The 26,658-nt window shown below is 42.0% G+C and overlaps 1 protein-coding gene across 4 annotated transcripts in view; it reads left to right on the forward strand.

The window, feature by feature from the left end:
• SH2D3C (SH2 domain containing 3C) overlaps nt 1-18,761 on the forward strand; it is a 145,738-nt gene extending 126,977 nt beyond the window's left edge. For all 4 annotated transcript variants that reach the window (XM_077478722.1, XM_077478721.1, XM_077478723.1 and 1 more), the window contains 6 exons: nt 1,507-2,048; nt 4,718-4,833; nt 6,073-6,244; nt 7,715-7,826; nt 9,327-9,533; nt 14,275-18,761. In XM_077478722.1, coding sequence (XP_077334848.1) covers nt 1,507-2,048; nt 4,718-4,833; nt 6,073-6,244; nt 7,715-7,826; nt 9,327-9,533; nt 14,275-14,450 — 1,325 coding nt within the window. In that variant the 3' untranslated portion in view covers nt 14,451-18,761. The remainder of the gene's footprint in view (nt 1-1,506; nt 2,049-4,717; nt 4,834-6,072; nt 6,245-7,714; nt 7,827-9,326; nt 9,534-14,274) is intronic.
• Nucleotides 18,762-26,658: the final 7,897 nt, after the last annotated feature.

The raw sequence follows: 26,658 nt of genomic DNA on the forward strand, positions 1-26,658 counted from the left end.
CTAACGCCCATACTAATGCTAAATGTAGTCAGTTGTGAACAGGCCCTTAGACTTCTTTGGGTAAAGAACAAAAAAATCAGCGATTAATGGCATTTTTTTGCGAAAGTCAATTTTTTTTTAAAATGGTTGAAATATCTGTATGGTAAACATCCAAGTCAGAAAGTGATCTGAAATCTATACATCCAGAAAACCACATCATTAAAAGATTATTTTTGTGCATTGCTTTGTGTTTATGATGGTTTCCCTACTAACATAATACATAGAATTAAGGCATAAAGTACCTCATAAGAGCTAATAAGAATTCAAAATTTAAGACTAGAGAATAGTTAAAGCTGATTTCAGATTTTTTGCACCACATTAAGCAATATTATTGATGCTTGATTGCTTAGGCTTAAAGGACAACTCTGAGCGGCAGCTCTGATTCTGTTCGGGTTGATGACATCACTTTTAAGATGACGGCTCCAAGCAGCAGCTCCAGGGTTTTGGCATATCTACACAAGGCTTTTTTAAGTAACATGCTTAAAATACATTGATGTACATCTCATAGGATGTTTTTGAAATCCCTGGCTGGTTACAGGGTTTCTTTAAAGAATCAGTCCACCTGAACTGATGTAGCAGTTTTTGTTACAGGTAGATACCAAAGCATTAAAGAGGAAGTAAACCCTGATGAGTTTACTTCCTCTTTCATTCCCTGCAAAGGCAAAGCATAATGGACTACTATGCATCGCATAGTAGCCCATTATGTGTCACTTACCTGACACAGGACCCAGCGAAGTCGCCGCTGTCCCCTGTAGTCCGCCGCATCCATCTTGTTGGTGGGGTCTCGCAGCTCCGCCGCTGTCATTCGGCGAAGCCGCAATGACGTCACTCCTGCGCATGCGCACAGGAGCTGACACGCGCGGCAGCTCCGTCACTGAGAATGCCGCGCTCAGTGTGCCTGCGCGCCTTTTCGGGCAAATATCTCCTAAACCATATAGGTTTAGGAGATATTGCTTGGACCTACAGGTAAGCCTTTATCTAGGCTTACCTGTAGGTCAAAGTGGTTTGTAAGGGTTTACAACCACTTTAAACCACTCTTCAGTTCCTTATATTTCTTGATGGCTGCAGCACTGATACCTCTGCACTGAGTTCCCAGTTCTACATAATTATTGCAGCCATTATGAGTCTCTCCCACTTATGATATCATAGTTTGATATTTTTTATTATGGAGAATGCAGCAGAAGTTGTTGGCACCATCCAGTGTGGGTGGGGATGCCCAAAATTTCCAGGTGGGTAAGAAAAGGGCCAGGAATTATGTCAGGGAGGTTTTATTTCTCTTCAGAAGTTGCAAGTAATCAGCAAGTACCCCAGCTTAACAGACTCCTAGCGCTGGAATATCACTTTTCAATAGTCTGGATCTTTAACATAAGTTGGTGTTCAATAATAAGACTTTTTTCAACAATAATAAGACTTTTTTCAGCAATATGTGTAGACAGTTTGTAATCATTTTCTTGTTAATGTACGCAGTTGTCCGGGTGAAGCCCCAAGGAGCTCCGGTAGTTAATAATGTGACCCCTGGCTCTCCTGTGTTGAGACGATCCAGTGAACCCTACGTCTGCCCGGCAAACAACAAAGCTGCTTTAAACATGGCTGAAAACAACCATTCTTCACCAAGTCACGGTTACCCACAAATTTCTCCTTCTCCCTCCATAAACAGTTATAGTGACCCGGACAATGCACATTACTGCCAGCTTCGCCCAGCTTCCCCAACACATGACACCCCCAGCAAAACCCTTCCCCCCAAGAGCTACGTCGAGAGGTTAAAAGTGGACGAGGGTGCCCGAGCAGGGGCGAACCGTGGGGTGGAGGACCCCGATAAGGACAAACTGTGCTTTACTATCCCTACCGTAGAGGCCAAATCTTCTTTCAACCCAACAAGTTTCAAGTCCACACTGATCCCCCCAGACAACAAGCCCCTGGAGATGTGTATACTAAAGAAGGTCAAGGAGCTCTTCTCTGAAGTTGATGCCAAAACCATTGCCAAACATATTACCAAAACCGACTGTGAGGTAAGAATGATGCCAAGAACATTGATATTGAATATACAGAAGAGTACTTGAAGTCTATTTAAACCTTTTAAATATTAATATTTTGCACCATTTTGGTATTTTAAACACAACATTAGGAGCATTTTGTTGTATCCCTTTCCATAAAGGTAAAAATTGTAACTGTTCATCTTGCAAAAAAAAAAATTGTTCAGTTCTTTGTGGAATACAGAAAGCCTCATCCCTATGTTATGAAGATGGGGATGTGTTTTGTAATCAAATCGGGAATGAGCAATCTAGGGTGACAACACTACTTAATAGTTACAGTACGTTGAGTGGAGGTTGTCACCCTAGGACAGGAAGTGTGTCACTGGTAAGATCTCCAGTTGAAAATAAAGGAAAACAATTCTTAAAAAGTTAATGCAGCCACCATATCCAAGTATATACACTTTAGTGGGCTAACAAAGGGTGTCTAGAATGCAATAGATGTGATGTGAGACCAGTGATTCCCAGATATCCCTTCTATTCTGGTCACAATGACAGCGTTGTCAACAGAACAGGAGGTCACAAGAATTCTCAACAGCAAAAAAAAAAAAAGAAGAGAAACAATAATATTAATAAAGATTCTAACACAGTCTTTCATAAGCCTGTGCAACACAGACGAACCCTTGAAATAACTTTCCAGTCATGGGGAACCCCTGATCAACACTACTATATCTACGACTCGTGACACATTCGTGTGATGGTCAGTGGGAAGATGTATCCTTACACTTGTGGTTATTGGGAAGAATTATCCATTACAGATAACTAAAAAGATCAGTGGTGTCAGTGGGAATTTATCTGAGAGGCAGAAATTGCTCAAGGAACCCCTGATAACCTCGGCAGGAACCCTTGTTTAGAAACTCTATTCTATTCCCATAATACCCCCAGAATCCAAAACTAAAGAAAAAAACATTTGGCTGGGAGATACTTTGAATTAAACCTGTGCTTTGTTCATTCACATCAATGTTCAGAGACAAACACCATTCATTCATGACACCCCTTTCCAACATGGCTCCAGGAGACCATAGTGGGGGACTCAAACAAACTTTGGTTTATATATCTGGGCCCTCTCTAGTGTCTGTTCTCAGTAGAGACTTCCTGCAACCCTGCCACACATTATTATTACTGATAACAACCCAGTAATAAAAGAAAGCAAGCTTCTGGAGGTCCTAGTCTCTGCATTATTGTAGACTACATTTGTGCAATTTCTCCTTCTAGCATTCAGTAGTAGTAAAAGAATCTCCTGGACTATGTTTGGGGTTTACATACAACCAGCAATACAAATGATTTAGCCAAAGTAAGAATGCCAAATGATGTATGGTATTAGGTTGACTGTTGATTACAGAGGAATCCACCTAATGTTCTAGAGCAAATTAGAAATACAAAACAAGTCAACAGCATTCTTAAATTTCTAATTTTCAGGCTTCAATTATCAGATCCTGTAGACATTAAAGTTCATTATAGGTCCAATAGTATCAACAACAATTGTCTATTCAGCTCAGTATTGGTGGTATAAGGGCTGCAAAAATTTCTTTATAGATCTACCTGTTACGGGGTTAGCAGTCTTAGCCCCTGTACACACGGTCAGAGATTTCGACAACCAAATCTGTCGGATTTTCTCCGTCGGATCTTGTCCGAAACTGTTGCATACACACGGTCCGACTAAATTGTCGAAAAATCCAATCTTTCAGAACGCGATGACGTAATTTCGTTACGATGGGACTAGATTCAGGCTAGTAGCCAATAGCTTTGATGTAGGAATTTGATCTGAGCATGCGTGGCACTTGGTCCGATCAAAATTCTCTACACATGATCGGATTACGTCTGATTGGTCCAGTTGGTCGGGAAATATTTCCAACATGTTGGAAAATTGGGTCCGACGGAGATTCGGACGGAATCAGTCCGATGCATACCACACACAGTCGGATTATCTGACGACACGGTCCGATAAGACGCATTCCGACGGATTCTCTGACCGTGTGTACGCGGCATAAGTTGTGTTTAATGGTATAGACAGAACTTTATACCATTAAATGGTATGGTATACAAGTTCAGTCAGGTTCTGTTTCCCTTCTCTGTTGTTGAGCAGGGAGGCTGAGAGATTGCAATGCATTTCTGGGTGAATCTACTAATCTATGTGATACAATTAAAGGAATATGGTACAGTACACACATAACAAAGTAAAAGTTCAAATGATTATTTACCAGTACTTTTAAGGAACCCCATACTGAAAGGAGTACAGAGGTTATTATGGAAATAGCTCATAATATCTGCTCTGTGGAAAAGCACAATAATCTTCCTTTAATAATAGCCTAATTGTTTTTCATATGGTCCATAGTTATGGGGCCTTTAAATTAGAGCAGAGGCCTTTTTTACATATATAAATTATTAATCAAAGTGGCTTCATGGCTTCAGGCTGACTGATCTGAAATAAATGTTTAACACTAATGAAGACTCAAAGTGTTGAGATATTTTTGGCCGCTGCAATGATGTCACCATGACATCACCTTATTCTCTTGCCAGTATGGCCAGATTAAAAGGCCTGCCATTAATGTGTTTATTGCTGTCCTCCGGGGACGCTTCCTTCAAAATGAGGCGAGAATCTATTTCCAATTAGGAAAGATTAATCTCCATCTTCACGTTACTTTCAGGTTGCCAGGATACTCGGTGTTACCAAGGAGATGCAGAGGATCATGGGAGTCAGCTCAGGCATGGAGCTCCTAACACTGCCGCATGGCCGCCAGCTGCGACTTGACCTTCTGGAAAGGTGTGTTGAGAACAGACGTAGAGGCTTTTGTCATCACTGACTGTAGTGACACGCTGGATGCAAATGTCAAAACAAAAAGTTAACCCCAATTAAACTGAACAGGCCGTGGGCCTTAGCACAACTAAAACATGACTATATCAGCTTATGTTCATATGGGAAAAAGCAACAGGTTGACCCCCCGTTTCTAATACTGATCGCACTTGACTCCCCCACTGCTCCATTCAGACTAAAGAGAAACATTTTGACTGTCTTCCCGCTGATGTAACTTTGGGTGCCTGTGGCCAGGCCAACTTTGGGTGCCAATGGCCAGTCCAAGGAGAGAGTCCTTGGCCCTGTGTAAGCGCCCACAGATTGACTTTATGCCCATGGGGCTCTTTGCAGGTGAAAGGGATAGTTGCAGCATATACAGCACTTTTAATCATGCATTGGTACAAATTACCAAGTTGGATCTGGATTACTTTCAAGGTACAAATATGAGACAGATACAGAGAAATACGGATAGAGAGCATGCAGGAGAGCCTGTTTATTACATGCAAAAATGAACTGTTTATTCTCAGAAATGCTGCCTAATTCTTCTCCATGGGCTACAGGTTACATCTCCTCTATGTGATGGCGATGGGAAGGTGTTCCGTAGACCAAATAAAAAAAAAAACTTTTAGCTAGAGATATACTTTAATATAAAACTGTGCTTTGTCCATCCACATCATTATTCAGACAGAAACACCATGACGGCCCTTTCCAACATGGCCCCTGGAGACCATGATGGTGGACTCTTCCAGTCTTTGGTTTATATCACTTAGTCCACGCTATTGTCTACTGTCAGTTGAGTGGTCATAGTCACACACATGGTGAGGTTTCACAATCAAATTTTAGGCTGTGTGGTGAGCTTAAATTCTCAGCCTGTGCATATATTCCCATATGGACCTAGATCAGTGATGTTACATATATATTCCCAAAGTCACCGATTCTCAGAGGAAGACCCGATTATATAGGAAGGATTTTTTCCTGGTCAGTCAGTATCATTCGTTGAGATAAACACAGCGTTGGGGGGCTCTGTAGATGATATAAGCATAATGTATATGTGATTGTCCATAGAATCCTGTGCAGCCATTTGATTTTCTGATTAGCAAGCAAATGTTTGTTGTAGTTTATAAAATGGAAAGCCATTATTCTACCCAGTGATTACAGGAAACTCACCTGTGTGGCAGATCGTTCTAACCTCTCTGCATTGCTCCACAGATTTCACACCATGTCTATCATGATCGCTGTGGACATCCTGGGCTGTACAGGCAGTACGGAGGAAAGAGCCGCTCTGCTTCACAAGACCATACAACTGGCAGCTGAACTGAAGGGCACTCTGGGAAATATGTACAGTTTTGCGGCTGTAATGAACGCCTTGGAGATGTCACAGGTACAGAGAACATAAGCCTAAACCTAGTACATATGATGAGATTATCGGACGAATGATCATCCTTTTTTTTTTTTTTGCATGCTAGTCTCATATAACAAATGAATAAGTTACTAAAGTACAAAAAAGTCTCATATAACAGAATAAAAATTTGGAAGTGATATTGTATTGTATTTTCGGACGAAAAACTGTACCGATTAAGCAAAAATCATACAATCAAATCGTACCTGATATCGTACAAGAAAAGGGTTTGTTTTAGTCTCGAAAGCTGTGTACTAACTATCAGATTATCGTACGATCGATTCAAATGCGTTATTTTTTGTACGATTTTCTGACATTGTACCACTACCAACAACCTGTTGTGCATGGGTGTCTAAATATGAATGTGCAGTCCAATAGGCACCAGAGTTAAATATTTTGCACTCAGTAACAGAGCTGATCAGACACACTACTCTCCTCTGCATTATTAGCTGGTGTTAGGACACTTTTGCTGATGGGTGTACCTGTTACTCAGCTCTACCAGGACAAAGCACTCTAGTGTGAGATTTGAATTTGATTTCTTTTCATTGAGAGTAAAATATATTTTAAGGTATTTTTAAGGCAAAGAAAAAACAAATAATAACATGGACTATACAGGATTATAAAAAGCAGAACCCCAGGCAAATGGCTGAACTACTCTTATGTGAAATGCTTTGCCTGCCAAATAAATTATAATTCTGATCAGGCAGCCTTGTGATTCTGGCAACCTTTACCAGATAACACATACAGCTCCTGGACCTTTTTCTAAACTTAAATTGCAGTTGAGCACCTGTCCCAGTCTGTGACTGGGCAATCAAGGAGCTGGGTATCTACTATGCATTGTAATAGAGTGCTGATTGTCTTGGAGTGTAGGTAGGGACTGGCTACAAACCATCAGCTTTTTTTTTTCCCTATTTTTTTCCCTCCCTTCTTATCTGGACGACAAATTAACTACTGAGTTTCTATGATCAAGTCACAAGTCTCACTTGCTTTCAATATAGGTGCCTAGGACTGTTCTTGGCTTTTTAGGAGCCTACCATTGCCCATAACCCACAATTCAAAACTCCAGTTTTGGCTGGAGTTGAACTTTCACCCCATATAAAGCAAACCCTAGATTGCTCCCATCTCTTGGGATAGCTCCCATCTTGGAATTGCAGATATCATATCATGTCAGGTTGTTGTATCTTCACTTGTCTTAGCCAGATCTGACAAATAGTCATATTTTGCTGTGTTTAGCCATGGGAGAACCGGAGCAGAGCCAGGATATAATGTGTCTCTTTTCATTTGGTGTCACATTAGTAAACCGGTGAGGGAGGGATTTGGGGGGCTGTCCACACATAATGAGGGCTCCTGCCTGCTCTATTATTGCCTGGAAGGAAATGATGCTATAACATAGCAAGATTCATTTATTTTTTTACACGCAGTGTTATAAAGTGTTTGCTTCTCGCTCTACAGATCTCAAGACTGGAACAGACATGGGTTACCCTGAGACAGAGGCACACAGAAGGGGCCATCTTGTATGAGAAGAAGCTCAAACCATTTCTGAAGAGCATGAATGAGGGCAAAGGTAATTACATAGTCACCTTGATCCAAGGCCCCCACATAGGACTACATTTAAAGCTGAGCTCCAGCCAAAGTATTTTACAAGGCGAAAGGATTTGTAATTCTCCAAAGCTAGTCTTTTCTTCCAAGCACCCTGCCAGATAGCAAAGAGAAGTCTTGGATCCCAGGGACAGTTGTTAATAGAAACCAGTCAACTGCTCCTTTTCTTTTTCCCATAATACAGTGGCAGAAAGAAAGCTAGCTCCAAGATTAATTATTCTTTTGGAATTCTGACCAACGTAAAGTGATGTTAAAGGCTGAGTTTTTTTCACAATGTAGTGACTTACCTGCTGTATGAAAAGATATTGCATAGGGTGGTCTCTTACCTCCTTTTCTGGGGGCCCCACCAGCGCTGTCCATTCCTCCTCATTTGAATGTGCCCCCATAACAAGCTGTGTGTTATGGGGACACACATTCCGAGACAGAATGTGTGCGTCCATATACACAAATAGCGCAGCTCGGCACTGCCCCCCTGCACTCTCCTCACTGGATTTAACTGACAGCAGCAGGAGCTAATGTCTCCCGCTGCCATCAGAGCCTCCAGTGAATACAGGAAAAGGAGTGAAGAGTTGCAGCAGAAGGGCACAATGCTGGATCAAGAGTTGACTTAGGTAAGGGTCTGGGGGGTTACTGGGGGAAGCTGCTATTAAAGTTTTTTTGCCTTAATGCAGACAAAGTAGTGAAAATGTGCTGTGCGCTTCAGTAACTTTTGGACTCTACAGTATATAAGATATACCTGTGCGCAAATCCCAATAGCTTAAACATATTTATATCAAGTGCTAAATTGGTGTGATTACATGTTAACATTAAAGATTCTGAATATACCCTCTGCACACTGCTATATATCCTTTCTAGCAAACTTTGCACAAAAACAGGGATTTTTAGTTAACAAACATTGCAATACATGGTCAACTGCATCAAAGTAATCCCTCTCTGGCCAGTCCCTACTCTGCTCTGCAAAATGCAAATGTCCCCATTGGTATATTGCCTTCATATTTTGTTACCTAAAGTAATTTAAGCAGAAAATCATCCTTACAGAATTACAGAAAACAATAGAAACATGACAAAAGTTTGACTATTCCCTATTCTATCCAAAACTGAATAAAAAAGTTTTGGCTGGAGCAAAGGCAAGGGCATGCTGATACCTTCCGTTTTATGACTGTGATATTGCAGTGTTCAAAATGAAAGAGATATGCATTGTCTGTGTTCCAGAAAGTCTTTGTACATAAGGGAATTTTTGAACAAGCCACAGGTTTTAGTTACACCTTTCCTTCTAGTGGTGTGATCATCGTTTTTGTAAATTCACAGCATAGTGACATTAAGATCATCAAGATGAGTCATTCTGCAACATTTCTATAGAGAAGTGACTTGCGTACATTATAATAATGAGAAGTAGGAAAACTTTGTTTGGATCTTTGAGATTCTCATCTTACCATAATTACAAGAATTTTTTGATTTCTTGCAGAGAGCCTCCCGTTGAGCAATACAACCTTCCCGCATATTATACCTCTAATCACTCTTCTGGAGCGAGATGGCCCTCTACTAGATGGAGGAGAACCCTGGGATAGCATTGACAGCGGAGTAGAAGTGGTGATGGCTCACCTGGAAGCAGCCAGGATGGTGGCACATCATGGAGGCCTTTACCGGACCAACGCTGAAATGAGGCTACAGGGTAAGCCAACATAGGTGCATTCTTCAGAAACTCAGCTGGTGGCACCCAGAAGGGTTCATTATTCTCCATGTACTGTAGTAGGCCAAGCAGGTTTGAACATCCTGCTGCATTCCTTTCTGTTCTAAATCTGATGGCCTGTCTTGACTAATCAGTTAGCACAATGTTTAGAACATAGTCAGTAATGTTGTATGTTAGGATATCAAGGGCTAAACTGGAGTTCCACCCAAAAATGGAAATTCCTCTTTAAGCACTCCTCGCCCCCTTACATGCCACATTTGGAATTTAATTTTTTTTTGGGGGGGGGGGAGTGGGGGGGCCTCATTAGGAGGGGGACTTCCTGTCCCACTTCCTCCTTCCACCCAGGGACCGCCTAGGCGACTCCTCCTTTCGCATTAGGCGGCCCCTCCCTCTAGGCGATCTCCTGGGACACGTGACAGGTCCCAGGAGATCGCCTGTCCACTCCGGGAGCGCAGCGCGACTTGTGCATACGCCGTGCATGCCTGGCCGTGAAGCCGAAAGCTGTCACGGCCGGGTGCCCAGAGTGGTAATGGAAGTGCAGGCGAAGAGGAGGGTGACAGGAGCAACACCCCATTTGGGCGCATCGCTGGTCCGTGGAACAGGTAAGTGTCTGTTTATTAAAAGTCAGCAACTACACTTTTTGTAGCTACTGACTTTTAATAAACATAAAAAGCCTGGAACTACCCTTTAACTCTACTATGATTAATGCCATAAACAAACAGTGGAACATTTTGAGGCATTGTTAGGTGCTACATATCATACAATATGCACACTTACCAATATCAGAAAAGGCCTAATTTATATTATAGAAAAACACTTTCAAGGGAGGTGTAGGAATAGTAGACTGGTGGGACAAACTCCAGTGGAGACATCTTACTGCTGGAGTTCCCAAGATATATAAGAGAGCAGTGGGCTATGCAAAATACTCCACACAAGACAAGGCCAAGTAATATCTACTTAGATATTAAATGGCCATGATGGAAGATAGAACTGCCTGTGGATCACTTTATCTCTTGTTTCACTGTTCCTGTTGTCTCCTCTTCTCTTGGGTGTCTCAGTCTACCCATGCACAGACAGGTCTAGTCTCATCCACCAAGCAGAGTCTTAAGCTGGCCATAAAGGAGTTCTGCCAATTCAGAAGAACTGTTTAGCCGATGCAGGCACTGATTGGGCATTGGGCATTCTGATAGCCAGAACCAGCAACTCTCAGAATACAGTAGCCTGGTAGGGACATTCAGGCCATCCATGCTTGTGTTATATTTCTATTACTCAGCCCACAGGTCAGCTTTATTTAACCCCTTCGCACCTAAAAGAGGAGAGCACAAGGGTTGGGACTTTATATGAAGCACAGGATAGCGATTGAGTACCTAAGGGTAAAATAAATCTTAATGCCCAAGCACGATTTTGCAACTTTGACACGTGTTAGTAAAACCTTACATATAATCACAACTACTTTGTGCATCCTGGTGGATTATACCTTGTTTTTTTCAGGACAAATTGGGCTTTCATTTGGTGGTAAATGGTAATAGATATATCATGATTTTATTTTATTTTTATTATCAAAGAAAAACTGTCCCAGCATAGTAAAAAAAAAAAAATATATATATATATATATATATATATATATATTTTTTTTTTTTAATGTAGCTGTATATTTCTTGCTACTACCATGATCTTCCACCAAGGACCAACCCACAATAAATTCTCTTGCTCCTGACAATTGCAGCTATACCATATATGTATGTTATTTGTTGTTTGTGCCCATAGTACAGCCGAGAAACAATAGTGCGAATTTTACTTTTTTTTTTATCCTACCTTAAAACACACCAACACTGACACCAACTGACACAGATAATAATAATTAAAAAAAAAATGGACCCTGACCCAAACACTAACCCTGGCACCTGGCACAAACCTTGATCTAGGTATATTTTTTAAATGTTTTTTAATTTAATTTTATCATTATTTTTTATTTTTATTTTTTTATGCACACTTTTTTTTTCACTCTCTGCAAGGACAGGGAGAGATACCATTCGCAGAGAGAGAGAGAGGGGTAAGCTTCACAGTGATCACTGTAATAGCCAATCAGAGTCTATCACAGCAATCAGCTGACCCGGTATCGGAAGTTGCAGGTCCCAATCATTAGAACTGTTCATATTTTTAGAATGAGGCTTTGGAGGTTTAGGTCTTTCATTTACGTCCAATAGTGTGCATTGAACCCCATCAAGCACCACCATCCAGATGTCCTAACGATACAACTATCATAGTTGCCAACATTGTAAAAAAAAAAATCGGGACACTTTCTTGGCAGTAGGTGGAGTTGTATTATAATTAGGGGGCGGCGCATGCGGTTATAGGTGTGGCATATAAAAAGGTAAAAAATGCGTCAGAAAATATGGGCGTGGTTTACATTAAAAAGTGGGTGTGGCTTACATGGGGCGTGGCTCAAAGGGATATGGTTAGAGTCTGAAATTCAGGGGGGAGAGGGAAAGGAGGGGGGGAGAGGGAAAGGGGAGACAGCAGCCCCCCGATCCTGCACCATGTGTTTGCCAGAGTTTGACAATCAGCAAATAAAGATACTCCAAATACCTGGTGTTAGCGCTTCAATCATGCTGGCGCCATGATTGTTATGGTGTCAGGATGATTGAAGTGCATTATTTCTATTATTACATTGTAATATGAAATTAAATCATTCAACTCACCATAATGCAGAATCAGTGGGAGCCATGAGCGCGTGTCACTAGCCACGTTGCCTGCCACCAGATGCCATCAGGTGCCCCTCTGACATCCAGACTGACCGGCCCCCACAGACTGGCCCCCGCATCCACAGACTGGCCCCCGCATCCACAGACTGGCCCCCACATCCACATCCTGGCCCCCACATCCACATCCTGGCCCCCATATCCACAGACTGGCCCCCACGGACTCCCCTGACAGGACATTACATCTCCTGGCCTCCAAGCAGCAGCCGTTGTTGCCACGCTGACTTTGAACTGTGGCGCCGCCCACTGCTCTTCACACACACTGGCAGCAGGGGTGGGCGGCGCCACAGGTTCTCTATTGAAGACCAGCTTCTGGTCTTCTTAAAAATGGCGGACGGCAGAGACATTGTCTCTGCCGGCCGCGGACCTCTAGCGCGACAAACCGAATTTCCCGGGACAAAATTAATTCGGGACAAATGTCCTAATCCCGGGAATGTCCTGGGAAATTCGGGACAGTTGGCAACTATGAAATAGTTCATAGTTGCCAACTGTCCCGAATTCCCCGGGACATTCCCGGGATTAGGACATTTGTCCCGAATTAATTTTGTCCCGGGAAATTCGGTTTGTCCCGGGAAATTGAATTTCCAGTTTTTTTGCCGCCAGCCGCTAGAGGTTGCCATTTTTAAGAAAACCAGAAGCTGGTCTTCAATAGAGAACCTGTGGCCACAGTTCAAAGTCAGCGCGGCAACGACGGCTGCCGCTTGGAGGCCAGGAGATCTAATGTCCTGTCGGGGGAGTCCGTGCAGTGAGTATGTGGGGGCCAGTCTGTGGATGCAGGGGCCAGTCTGTGGGGGCCGGTCAGTCTGGATGTCAGAGGGGCACCAGATGTAAGGAGGGGCTCCGCTTGGGAGACCTCATGGCATCTGGTGGCAGGCAACGTGGCTAGTGACGCGCTCAGGGCTCCCACTGATTCTGCATTATGGTGAGTTGAATGATTTCATTTCATGTTACAATGTAATAATAGAAATAATGCGCTTCAATCTTCCTGACACCATAACAATCATGGCGCCGGGATGATTGAAGCGCTAACACCAGGTATTTGGAGTATCTTTATCTGCTGATTGTCAAACTCTGGCAAACACATATTGCTATTGTGGTGCAGGATCGGGGGGCTGCTGTCTCCCCTTTCCCTCTCCCCCCTGAATCTCAGACTCTAACCACACCCCTTTGAGTCACGCCCCATGTAAGCCACGCCCCCTATCCCCCCCGTAAACCACGCCCATATTTTGCCAACGCATTTTTCACCTTTTTATATGCCACACCTATAACCGCATGCCCTGCCCCCTAATTATAATACAACTCCGCCTACTGCCAAAAAAGTGTCTCAAATTTTTTTTTTTACAATGTTGGCAACTATGCTATTTATATGTACTAGAAATATTCTGTTTCTTAAACACATAACATAGGTATCTGAGCATGTCAATTTTCTTCTGTGTCTGTAAACCTTAAAGTGACCATTAAGCTAATGCATCTCTGCAGCTCTCATTAATTATTGATGATTATCATGCTGGCTGCTGTGACACATACATGCATAAAGTCACCATTTATCAAAGATGCTCAACAGACTGACTCATGCCTGTATAATCAGCTATGACATCATGCATGGCTGCAGTGTATTAAATAACCTGCCCTCCCTGCCAGCACAGGATGAATGCTCCAGATTTGACTGGTACAATAATGGTTTATAGAAGGAAGGCAATAGAGACATAAAAAAACCCTCAGATGTCAATCCCTTCCCAGCTCTACTAGTGTTCTTGTTGCAGAATGTTTCCATCATTGCCTGTCCCAGTTGCAGGGTGTCTCCAGAAAAAGGAAGCAGGCACATACCTCTCCAACAAGTAAAATCTGACCGAGGTTCTATTCATTTCTCAGTCTACACAAAACAATCTTTTTTTGTAGCATATATTTGTCATTTCTGTTGTAGACTCTTTCCTGATTGTGTGTTTTCCACCCCTGAACAGGTTTCCACCCCAGATTGGATCTCCTGGAGGTCTCTAGCACAGAGTTCCAAATGCGAATGCTGTGGGGCAGCCGAGGAGCAGCGGGCAGCCAATCCGAGAGATTTGACAAATTTGACAAAGTCCTGACCGCGCTGTCACACAAACTGGAGCCCTCGGTGCGTTCCAGCGAATTATAACACAGCATGTGGAGACTAAAATGCTGTAACAGAAGGACGTCAAAAGGGATAAACACGCTCAAAGCAATGCATCTCAGAGACTTCTTTGAGCAAAAAAATAAAAAATAAAAATAGCACTTTTCAGTGGCTTCCATCATGGGGACTAATATTTGTACCAGTGCATGCTGGATTCTATCAAATTCAAATGGATGCACTGTATGTGTTCATTTAAGGACAATTATATGTGGGTTAGCCCTGACCAATATTTTACATTTTTTATTATAAATCTGAATGTTTGGCCACTTTGGGGGCTCTGATGTAAGACTGGAGGTTAGTACTGGACAAGTGCAAGATCTCATTGTACATAGAACTATAATGTCCAGTGCCGGGACAAGGTTATCCAGCACCCAGGGCAAAGATGCCAAACTGCACCCCATTCCATTAGGGTCAGGGTCAGGACGCCCGCATCCCTGCAATAAACCACTGCACCCAGGGCAGCCGTCCCTCCTGCCAACCCCTTGTCCCGGCCCTGATGATGTCAGAGAGTAAATGGCTACTGACAGCAGGGCTTGTGATTGATCATGCCTGATTGGAGAGCATCCAATCAAATTGAAAAAGCTTAGGTGGAGGGGGAGGTGCTTGTGACTGGGGGGGGGGGGGGTCTAGGTATGCGCAAATAGTGACGTGGCCTCATTCCTGTAAGAGACAGCACTTGACATTCCTCTCAACTGACCATTATTTTTGAGGACTAAACTCATTTTTGAAGAGTTGGTGGCTTCTTAAGTGTGGGAATCAATTTAAGGTGGAGTGTAAAAATGATAGGCACAGAAAATCCGACTGCCTAGCTACTATGAAAAAAAAAATATGATCAGGTCATCCTGGGACTTGTAGTTCCACAATTCCAGGGTACCCATAGACTGCTGAAACTGCCATACCCCTACTGAATGCCAAATATGATACAAAGCTGTAGAATCTCTATATCCTCCTATACTCCTGACAGCTGAGAAATACATTCTCCCTATACAGGATCAAAGCCGTCCTAGGTTATATAGAGCTCGGCTGTACCAGAGATCTCTTTTTTAATTTCTTAGTAGCAAGACTGACCACTTGTTAACAGTGGCCATACATGTAGTACACAATTCCCAACTGCCATGAAGGGAATAAAATAACATAATCTGTCACCCCATACAGTTATCAAATAGACTATTGTACTACATCTGGTCTGTATGTGCATGAAGTTAGAAAAATGGATTGGGCGCCATCTAGTGACTATAAAAAAAATGACAAGTGTACAAATGACACTTGTTCTATGCTGGGTTTTAAAGTAGAATTCCATACTTAATTTCACTTTAAATACCCTTCTACAGTTCAATAGTCATTTTCAACTTACCGCGAATAAACGGGTATACAGATGAAGGCAGAGATTATGGGATATTGTGATGTTCATCAGCACGCCAACCAAATATAACATGGAAGTTTAATAAAACTGTCAGTAAAATGATTTTGCTTCCATTATTGTTTAATGGATGGCTGATGGCACTTGAGTAGAATAAAGAATCTATTTTTTTTTTGTATACAGATAGCAGCAGCTAAATCTCATTAGTGCCCAGTAAGACATAGGACTGGCTATCTATTACTGTAGAGAGTGGTGATGTCCACCTGACCTCCAGCAGCCAATCACATCAGAGCTTTCAGCACTATAATAGAAGCAGAAATAAAAGATGATTTGTCAGCACTTTGCTGTATGTATAAAAGTGATGAAAACATCATCCAAACAAAATGTTTTTTTAGTTTTGGATAGAGTGGGGGATGATCAGGACCTTTGTCAGATTTTTTTGCTATTCTGACTTTCCGTCCCGGTGATCATTGTTCCCAGGAAAGGTCTTGAATGGAAATTAAAATGTTACCATTGTCACAGGTATGGGAATTGAGTGGAATTCGGGGATACCTGCCGAAGGCCAGATTATCACTTACTTTGCAGAGATTTCCTTTGACATCCTTGCTGTGTGTCTGGGGCAGGGAATGTGACAAATTCTCCCAGTAGGGATGCAGGCAGTGATAGGAACCTGACAAATATTTCAACCCTTCCCAACTCTATCCAAAACATGGAAAAAAAAATTGGCTGGAGTTCTGCTTTAAAGTAACCAACATTATCGTATTATAACAGGGACCATCAGCTGCCAGAGCTTTGATGCACCTTGGAAGGTCTGAAATATTGACTTTCAGGTCCAAAGCTTTCCTAATTCCCAACACATTCCAAAATGAAATGTGAGTGCCTATCAGCAGTGGCGTCGCTAGGGGGTGGCTTTTAAGGCTATAGCCCCGAATCTGGGGTCCATAGCCCCAGTCTCTGCATGAGTCCCCAAGGGGACAGGAGGCTCTGGGGACCCTGATGTAAGTGGGGGGCTCTCTAGGGATATATACACACACACATATATTATATACATGTGTACGCCTGCCCAAGTGTATGACTTTCTTTACTACGCTGCTATGGGCTCTAGCCCCAGATCTTTTGTAGACCTAACCTGGCAACGCCCCTGACCGTCAGTAAGTTGCTAAGGCACCTGCATTGCACTGTAATTAGGTCGGAAGTGTGGGGGGGGGGGGGGTGTATCAGTAACTACACAATGTGAGCCCTAGATTAGGATCTTCATTTACAGGAATGTAAACCTGAACTCCAGAAAGACGCAAATTAATTCAGCTTTATATCCTTTTTTGCATTATTAAATGTAACTAAAGGCAATGAAAGCACCTGAGATACCCGCAATCCCTGTACAGCAGAACTCCGACTGAGAGAGGTAGAGGCAACACACTGAGCCAATCAATTGTACTGCTGTGCTCATGTGCTAAGAATGGGCAGTCTAATAGGAGGAGAGAGAAAAGAGACAGAGAGGTGACCTTATCAGTCTGCTGATTTTGCCTTTTACTGTCCAATCACAGACTGGGGGAGGGACAAGACCTGTATGTGTTAGTAATCTGCAGTACACAAATATGTCTCCTTACCTGCCAGGCGGGGCTGTACTGCTTAACAGGGCTGAGTAGATATTTGGAATACAAATCCTTTGCCAAGTAAATCCAAGGGTATTTTGTAATATGTCTGGAGTTCCACTTTAAAGTATTTACAGACATATTATAGTACTTGTTATAATATAATATTGCTGGTTTACCAAAGTACAGGTTCACTTCCAGGAAACCTGTATCGAGAAATATGGAGGCTGCCATTGCTGAACTCTCACTCTGGAAATAATAGTTCCCTGGCTGTCATTGTGATCCAACGGATTCAGCACCTTTTAAGTCACTGACAAGTATGTAGATCATAGGTGTGCGCAGCCTATTGCATTCGGGTGTGTACCTCAAAGTTTAAATACATATGTGTGTGTGTATGCATGTATGTGTATATATATATATATATATATATATATACTGACGGTGTCAGCAGAGCAGTGAATGGTGTCATAAGGGCAGAGATTGGTGTCAGTAGTTTTCATTTTTATTATTTTATTTTTTATTATTTTATCAATTTTTTTTTAAATAATTTTTTTACAATGTTTTTAGGAGAGCAAAGAAAAAAGGATAAACATTTTTTTCGTTATTGAACTATCGGGGGTCTAAATGGGGGGAAGATGCACCACACGGGATGATTAGGGTGTGCCCAGGCACCCCTGGCACACCCTGTGTGCACGCCTATGATATAAATTAGGAGTTCTGCTTAAACTCCATCTCCTGGTCTACACACTTGTCCTCCTGGGTCAGGAGGTCAGCAATGGCATCCTCTGTAATTCTCCCAGTAGAAGGCTCCTTAAAGGAAGTGGTGGATGGTAGTTTAGCGGGGAAGTAGGATTTTAAAAGGAAACAAAAAGAACATATTTGCACAAATGTATATAAATATATTTCCAACCACTGTACCATTGAAGGGTCTCAATTGTACGTTGTCCTGACAGAGCTGTGAAGGTTGTCTTTATTTTACTAGCAAAAAGAAGTTGAATATACGGACTGTACAGATAATCTGGCAGAAGTTAGGGATCGGCAGTAGGAGAGTCATGTTCAAACCTCGGTGTAAAGGAGAAGTAGCGGCCCATCTCTAGTTTTTCTCGTCTTATTGGGTCGGAATGGGCAATACCTCTTCCTTTATCCAATTTTCTGAATATACCCGGGATAGAGCTGCAGAATGATGAATGTCAGTTACTTTATGTGTAGAGTAATGGTGTACATAGAACTCGGCGCTCCTATGTAAATAGTCATGTACTGTCTGGTTGTACAGTAATTCACACCATCTCATTGTACATAGCCATGTGCTCTTCATATCCATGTAAATAAATGTATTGATGTAAACAGTCTGTGTGCTTGTACTTCTTATAAACTGGATTGTAAGCAGAATTTCTAGGATTGGTAAGGAAACCTGTGCTACATCCATGAGGTGGAAAGTAAAATGTTCACTTGAACCCGCTCTCCATTGCCCAGCAGGATATTCACTTTACCACCTGTAGTGATATAGTGATTTAATGTCATGTGGGTATATAATTTATTACTCTTCCGCAGCAACCCAATTCTTCCAGAGAGATGCACTTTATTGACATCCAACACAAAACGAAGTCTTGCAACATATGACAAAATCCAACAGAGTAAAATTACGACAACGCTAGTAAATATTCAGAGTCCCATGTCTCTTAGACCTTGGTGCCTTCATAACCACACCCAGACAAAATAGACTGAATGCCAGCTTGAATGTCCTCTCAAGTACTGGTCTGACAATGGGGGGGGGGTTCTGCTAGGTCAACCAAATGTTTCCCATGAATAACTCCCTCAAGTCTAATTACCATCAATAAATACTTAGTAATAAATATGTTACTTTAATATAATATCCTACATAAATCGGCCAACATATTACAATGCCACCCTCCCCAGAATTGAAGAAGACCATTGATGTGTCCTTCTAGATGATGCTTCCAATGGGTTGAGGACCGTCTCTCTGCTTCTATGTGATTTCACTGGGGCAATCCGAGCTAACATTGTCTCATACAATAAAGAAAATCAACAAACCTCTTCTCATGGTGAAAGGTTTTAAAAGTTACAATGTATAGTAAAAATTGGAAACCAGAGAAAAAAATGCTCAAATCTCGTGTCTAGGATCTGATGTCTTCTTAACCACTAGCTGACCGCCTCACGCAGATATATTGCAGCAGGTCTGCTCTCCTGTGCGAACTGACGTACCTGTACGTCGGCCTGTGCAAGGAGGATAGCGTGCACATGCGCCCGCCATGCGCCGCGGGAGCGTGCCCGCAGATCCTGCGGACTTAATGTCCTCCACGAACGAGGAGAGGCAGAATGGGGAACTGCCTATGTAAACAAGGCGATTCCCCGTTCTGCCTGATGACATGTCAGAGATCTTCTGTTCCCAGTGGACGGGAAGAGTGATCTCTGTCACGTCCTTGGCAGCCCCGCCCCCCTACAGTTACAACACACTTAATCCCTTGATTGCCTCCTAGTGTTAACTCCTTCCGTGCCAGTGTCATTTTTACATTGATCAGCGCATTTTAATAGCACCGATCAATGTAATAATGTTACTGGTCCCAAAAAAGTGTAATTTGGGGTCAGATTTGTCTGCCGCAATGTCGCAGTCCTGCCAAAAATCGCAGATCGCCGACATTACCAGTAAAAACAATAAAAAACGAAAAGTCCCTAAATCTATCCCGTAGTTTGTAGACTTTTTGCGCAAACCAATCAATATACGCCTATTGCGATTTTATTTTTAACAAAAATATGTAGAAGAATATATATCGGCCTAAACTGATTAAATTTGTTTTTTTATATATTTTTTTTTTTTGGATATGTATTATAGCAGAAAGTAAAAAAAATATATATTTTTTTAAATTGTTGGTCTTTTTTTCTTTATAAACCGCAGATGTGATCAAATACCACCAAAAGAAAGCTCTATTTGTGGGTAAAAAAGCACGTAAATTTTGTTTGGGCACAATGTTGCACAACGCACAATTGTCAGTTAAAGCAACGTAGTGCGGTATCACAAAAAATGGCCTGGTCATTAAGGGGGCAAATCCTTCCAGGGCTGAGAGTTTTTTAAACCCCAGTGTTTATCTCCTAAAACATCTTACATGTTAACTCATTAGGAATGTACACAATCCATCAACAGTTACAAGAAACATTCATTTCTGTTATTATAGAACATCTTATCTGCTTAAAGCGGTAGTAAACTGCTGCAAAAAAAATATTTCCCTGCAAAATAATATCATAACCTTAACATGAAGCCCCCAGAGGTGAGCTGTCACTACTGAGAAGTCTTCCATCTGAGTTTGTGGACTCCGGCTGTGTGAGTGGCAGGAGCCGCGATGATATCACTCTCCTGTATGCATGTGGTGGGTGGCAGGGCCATCTTTAATATTGGTTGGACACTGCGCAAAACATTTCTTGGGCGCCCCCCCCCCCCCCCCCATGCAATTTCGCTCTCCACCTGCTCTGAGACATACAATAAATAGCAGCTAGACTCAAGATCAGTTTACTGAATCAGATCAGGCAGCTATTACGATTGGTTGCCAGAGATTACAGTGTATCATTACCACTCACTGACTGGTTGCTAGAGGTTACAGCACACATTACGGCTCACTAGTTAGTTGATAGAGGTTAAAGCACATGATTTCTGCTTGTTGATTGGTTGCTAGAGATTACTGTGTATATGACCTCAGGAGGGCATGATGTACATATCAATGCCACCGGCAGTCACTATTTACATATGAATGCCGGTAATTTACATGTAAATACAGGGTCTGCAGGTGAGTCATCTGTACACAACAATAGAGCAGAGCTGGGCAGCATTAGTAGCAGCACTTCACACTGAGATATCAGGACACAGTGCGGGACTAAAACCTTAATAGAGGAGGAAATTGAAACCAGGATAGCTGGCAAGTGTGATGTAGCTGCTTTGGGCCCCACAACAATGACAGGGCCCAGGGCAGCTGCCCCTTTTGCCTTGCCTTAAAAACAGCCCTGGTGGGTGGGTGTACACGGACTGGTCATGTCAACTGTTTGCCATGAAACATGTAGAATTGCTTGTAGCTTTCCTCAATGTGCCCCATGGTGCCCTCAGTCTTTTACAATCCTTGTAAACTTCCACTTATACCAATATAAAAAATGTATACAATTTAATTTACAAGCCATAAAGAGAGCTGTTTACACATATTTAGTAATTTGGTTTACATAAACCTGAAAGGGTTGGTCCACTTTACCCAAAAATTACATATGCAGGTAATGGATACCTGTAGATAAAAACTGTGCAGTTCTGACCAGTGAAGATGGATTATGCCCTTGTTATATGTGTACTTCATTTATATACCTCCTGAATCCTGCCCAAAAAACTCCCAAAGATTTAATCATCCTGTTCTGCTTTGTTGCTAGGATGTTGCTTCAGGTGATACAAAAATGCACTACACCAATAGCAAGGACATTATTCAACTTTGGTCTAAGCTGCACAGTTTGTTTGCATCTCTTGGCGCCCCTTACCTGTACAGGCAGTTTTTTTGTAAGGTGAACTACCCTGTAACCCTTTAAGTTTTGTCAGTAGGACAGCAGAGACTTGTGGGATTGGTGGCTTAGCATCCAGAAATACAAGTTCAGGGTTTCATCAGCCTATACAATTATCAGCCTTATTTACTTATGTAGCGCATCTCCGTGGCCACAAGTAACTGGGATCCCCCACTCTGCACACCACATTTTTACAGTCACTTCAGAGTCAGGAAACAGTCAGGTACTTGGTTTTTGTTATTATATTGAGGGATTAGAACTTGGATGGGGATAGGAAATTATGGGATGCCTACTTGACTTGAAATAAACTTCAGGGACAACTTCTCCTATATACAGTCTATATACACTCACTCTTCTGCTTCCTCCAGCACCCACTTGCTTGCAAAACTCCAACGGTATAACCTTGTCGCAATTTTGTAGCAAAGACCTATTACAGACAGGGACTCAAAGCCCCTATACTTGGAGATAGGGTGACACAGCTCACACATTCCCAGCACTTCCTCTTTGTGGTCACTGATCCCAGCACCACCTCTTCAGGCACTGCCAACCCACCTGGTGTCCTCTTCTGAGTCCACGAAAGACAGAAAGTATCTTCAGCTCAAGACCAAAATTTCTATCTGAAATGAAGATTATACTCTATGGTGCTTCCCACCATACAGGACAGATAGCAAATCACTGCTGGAGGCACTGAATCCCGAATCACTGCTCTGAACAAAGGCTGATGTAAAAGTTCAATATGGGAAGAGATTCCCCTTATCCCACAACTTTTCTAATTACACCAAATAACAAGTAGTAAGGAAGAAAGACAGAACTAGCAAATAATTTTTATTTGATGAATATTTTATTTAAGTGAGAAATAGCTATTTAATCAATGTTGATAAGGGCTGGCGTGATCCAGAGGAAGGTGGAAACCCTCCGCTACAAGGAAAAAATTCCTTCCTGACCCCTGCAGGATACTCCCTGGATTTATGATTTTAAAGTGCTAACCCTGATAAAAAAGAACAGCCAGTTACACCAGTTCTTGAGCATTTTTCTGCATAAATATTATTAAATATTTGCACACATTAACACACACAATAAGTAAATATTAAAAACGACATAAATATTAATGAATAAATGCACACAATAAGTAAATATTAAATACTACATAAATATTAATGAATAAATGCACACATAAACACAGACAATAAGTAAATATTAAATACTACATAAATATTAATAAATACAAAATAATGCCCCAAAACGCTCATAAAAATGAAAACAAACACTGAAAAATGCAACAGACAGAAAGGCAAAACATGTTATAGTACAGCATTGAAATGCGCTACACTGCTTTGCGGTGACATGAATGAAGTGTCACTTTGTGTAATATATGAATAGAAGGAGTCTGGAGGAGGAGCTTCTGAAAAATGGATAAAACACTTATTCTATATCTTATTATTTCTAGGTGTGGCCACCTACAAACCTTCCCTCCTGTTCCTCTGGTTCCCCTGGGGGAAACTCCAGTAACTGTCAATTCTTGTAAGTCAGTGATTGGTGCCCCCGTGAGGCCTTCCCCTTCTCCCTCCCCCCCCCACCCCAATTCTGGTGGGTGGGTGGAGTGGGTTAAAACAGCAGGGCAGCGGACCCAGGATGATCCTTTGAGAGAAAACACAAACTTTTTTACAGATCTTAATGAAAGTCTCTGGTTGAACAGTAATAATTTGGTGGAACGGGTAAATATTACTGCGAATACTAAGACAAGTTATGATAACCAATTCATTTTTTGATAAAAAAAATTTTTTTTGAAATTCTTTTTTTTTTTTTTCCTTTGATTGTTTGCAGAATACATAATTAAATCACCCCTCTTTGGCTCTGTCCCCCCCCTGAAGAAGACCCTGAAGGTCGAAATGCATCGGGGTAGCAGGGGTGTTTTCTGTAGTTTTTGAAAAATTGCTGTATTTGTAAATTGTTCTTGCAATTAGTTTTGTATCAAGTGATGCATGTATCTTTTATCCATTGATATGCTGTAACAAACAACATGTACCAGAGTCCGTATTTTAAATCTATGATGGCGATTACGCCCTTTGAACAAACAAAATAAACATACTTTTATATATTTATTTCTGCTTCTTGCCACTGCCTGAAAACCCCAAGGGGAATTCATCTTTTTATGCTCTTTAGAAAAATGTTGCAGTTGTAAGCCACATGTAAAGATGTTACAGCATGAGGTATTCTGAGCACAATGACTGAGAGATAGGAATGGGAGGAGAATATACAGAACTACAGTGGGAGAGAGTTCAGAAAGACAGAGGAAATACATCTTAAAGACACAGAGCTTAATAATTCACATTGTGTAACACAACACACTCAAAAATCATCAAATTAGGAAGGGTGCGTAGAAGTATTTTTTTTTTTAGTTTAGCGTTGAGTAGGGAAGGAAACAAGGGACCTTATGTCTTTGTGTCATTTACATTCATTTCCTGCCCCAGAGACACAACAGGAAGTAATAGGAGATCTTTGAAAATAACAGGATATGTCCTTTAAGACAGCTGTCACCGGAATAGGTGTACCAATTGGAAGATTTCTCCCCTTAAAGCGGGAGTCCGCCGTTTTTTGTTTTTTTTAAAAGCCAGCAGCTACAAATACTGCAGCTGCTGACTTTTAAAATAGTGACACTTACCCGCCCAGCGCGTCTGCAATGTCGGCACCCGAAGCCGATCTCTCGATCGTCTCTCGGGTGCTGCCGCCGCCGTCTTCGGTATGGGAATCAGGAAGTGGAGCCTTTCGGCTTCATTTCCCGGTTCCCTACTGCGCATGCGCGAGTCGCGCTGCGCAATAAGGATGGTCCCCGCTGTCTCTGGGATCCGTGTGTTTCCCAGCAGGCAGCGTGGGACTTTCGGAAAGGGGCGTAGATTCTGCGGAAAGGGGCATACCTTCTGCAGAATCTACGCCGGAAGTGGGTGCAGATACCTGTACTGTACAGGTAGATGCACCCCCTTCCCCCCTGAAAGGTGCCAATTGTGGCACCGGAGGGGGGGAGGGTTCCAATGAGCGGAAGGTCCACTTTAGGGTGGACCTCCGCTTTAAAAACGTTGAAAATGGAGTGACAGTAGAGTGAGGAAGGACTGCAGGGGGTCGGCATTGACTAAAGCTTCCACCTCATTTGTATCTCTCTCTCTCAGGCCATCATCTGGCAGAGCAGATAATGATGGAACCGATGTCTGGATTGTGATGTTGGACGCAGGTCTACAGGTATATGTAGAAAGCAAGAGGGTAATGGGACTTTAAATGACGTTCATGATTACATGAACCTCCATCCCTAAATCAGAAATAGAGTGAAAGATTTAACATCAACATGTCAGAAAAAAAAAAAATTCAAGAACAGAATCCCTGAGATAGAAAAAGGTTCATCCCGTTCTAAAAATGACTCAATCAGGTGTAGCTAATCACCATCTCAATGTCACACAAAGTAATTTGACTTTCAACCATGATCAGTTGTGGTCATTTTGATTAGCTCAGGATGAAAAGAGCTCTCCTGGGGCATTACAGTCCCTGGCAGTGCAACTGAAGCAAACAACTATGGGTGGCAAGGCACTGTCGAAAGATCTCCGAGATAAAGTTGTGGGCAGGCACAAGTCAGGAGACGAATACAAAAAAAATTCCAAAGGCTTTATCAATGCCAAGAAGCACAGTGAAATCTATTATTGAGAAGTGGAAGGTATTTGGTACAACACAGATCCACCCTGGATCAGGACGTCGCTCCAGACTGGATGAAAGAGCCAGGAGGAATCTGGTGAAAGAGGCTTCCAAGAGGCCTACAGCAACTCTGAAGCAGTTGCAAGGATTTGTGACAGAGTAGTCATTGTGTGCATGTGACAACAATATCACAAATTCTCCACAAATCTGGTTTGTATGGGAGGGTTGCAAGAAAAAAAGCCGCTCCTTAAGAAGAGTCCCCTGGAGTCATGACTGAGCTTTGTCAAAAAGCACCTTGAAGATTCTGAGGCCACGTGGAAAAAAGATGTTATGGTCGGATGAGACTAAAATTGAATTATTTGGCCACACCAAACGATACAGCATGTCTGGAGGAAATCCAATACAGCTCACCAACAATAACACCATTCCTACAGTAATACATGGAGGTGGTAATATTCTGTTATAGGGATGTTTCTCTGCAGCAGGGACTGGAGCACTTGTCAGGATAGAAGGAAAAATAGTTGGGGCAAAATACCATCAAATTCTTGAGGAAAATCTGCTGCCTTCTGCCAGAAAGTTGTCAATGGGAAGAAGGTTTATCTTCCAACATGACAATGACCCAAAGAATACAGCAAAAATTACCACACAGTGGTTGAAGAAGAAAAAAGTGAATGTCCTTGTATGGTTAGTCAGAGCCCAGACTTAAACCCCATTGAAAATCTGTGGAATGACTTGAAGACTGCAGTCCACAAATAGGCACCAAATTTAACTAAACTTGAGCAGTTCTCTAAAGAACAGTGGGCAAATATTGCATGATGTGGAAAGTTAGTAGAGACATATCCCAACAGACTAAAGGCTGTAAATAAAGGAAATGGTCGTTCAACAAAATACTGACACATGGGGGTGATCCTTTTTACTCAATGATTCAGTTTTTGACTTTTTTTTTCCTGACATGTTTGTATTATATCTTTCACTTGGATGTTATAAGTTAAGTAAATATAGCTGGATAAAACAAAAA

Source organism: Lithobates pipiens, unplaced genomic scaffold (assembly GCF_037356315.1).
Source record: "Lithobates pipiens isolate NorthernLeopardFrog02 unplaced genomic scaffold, aLitPip1_a1.2 Scaffold_1, whole genome shotgun sequence".
NCBI lineage: Eukaryota > Metazoa > Chordata > Amphibia > Anura > Ranidae > Lithobates > Lithobates pipiens.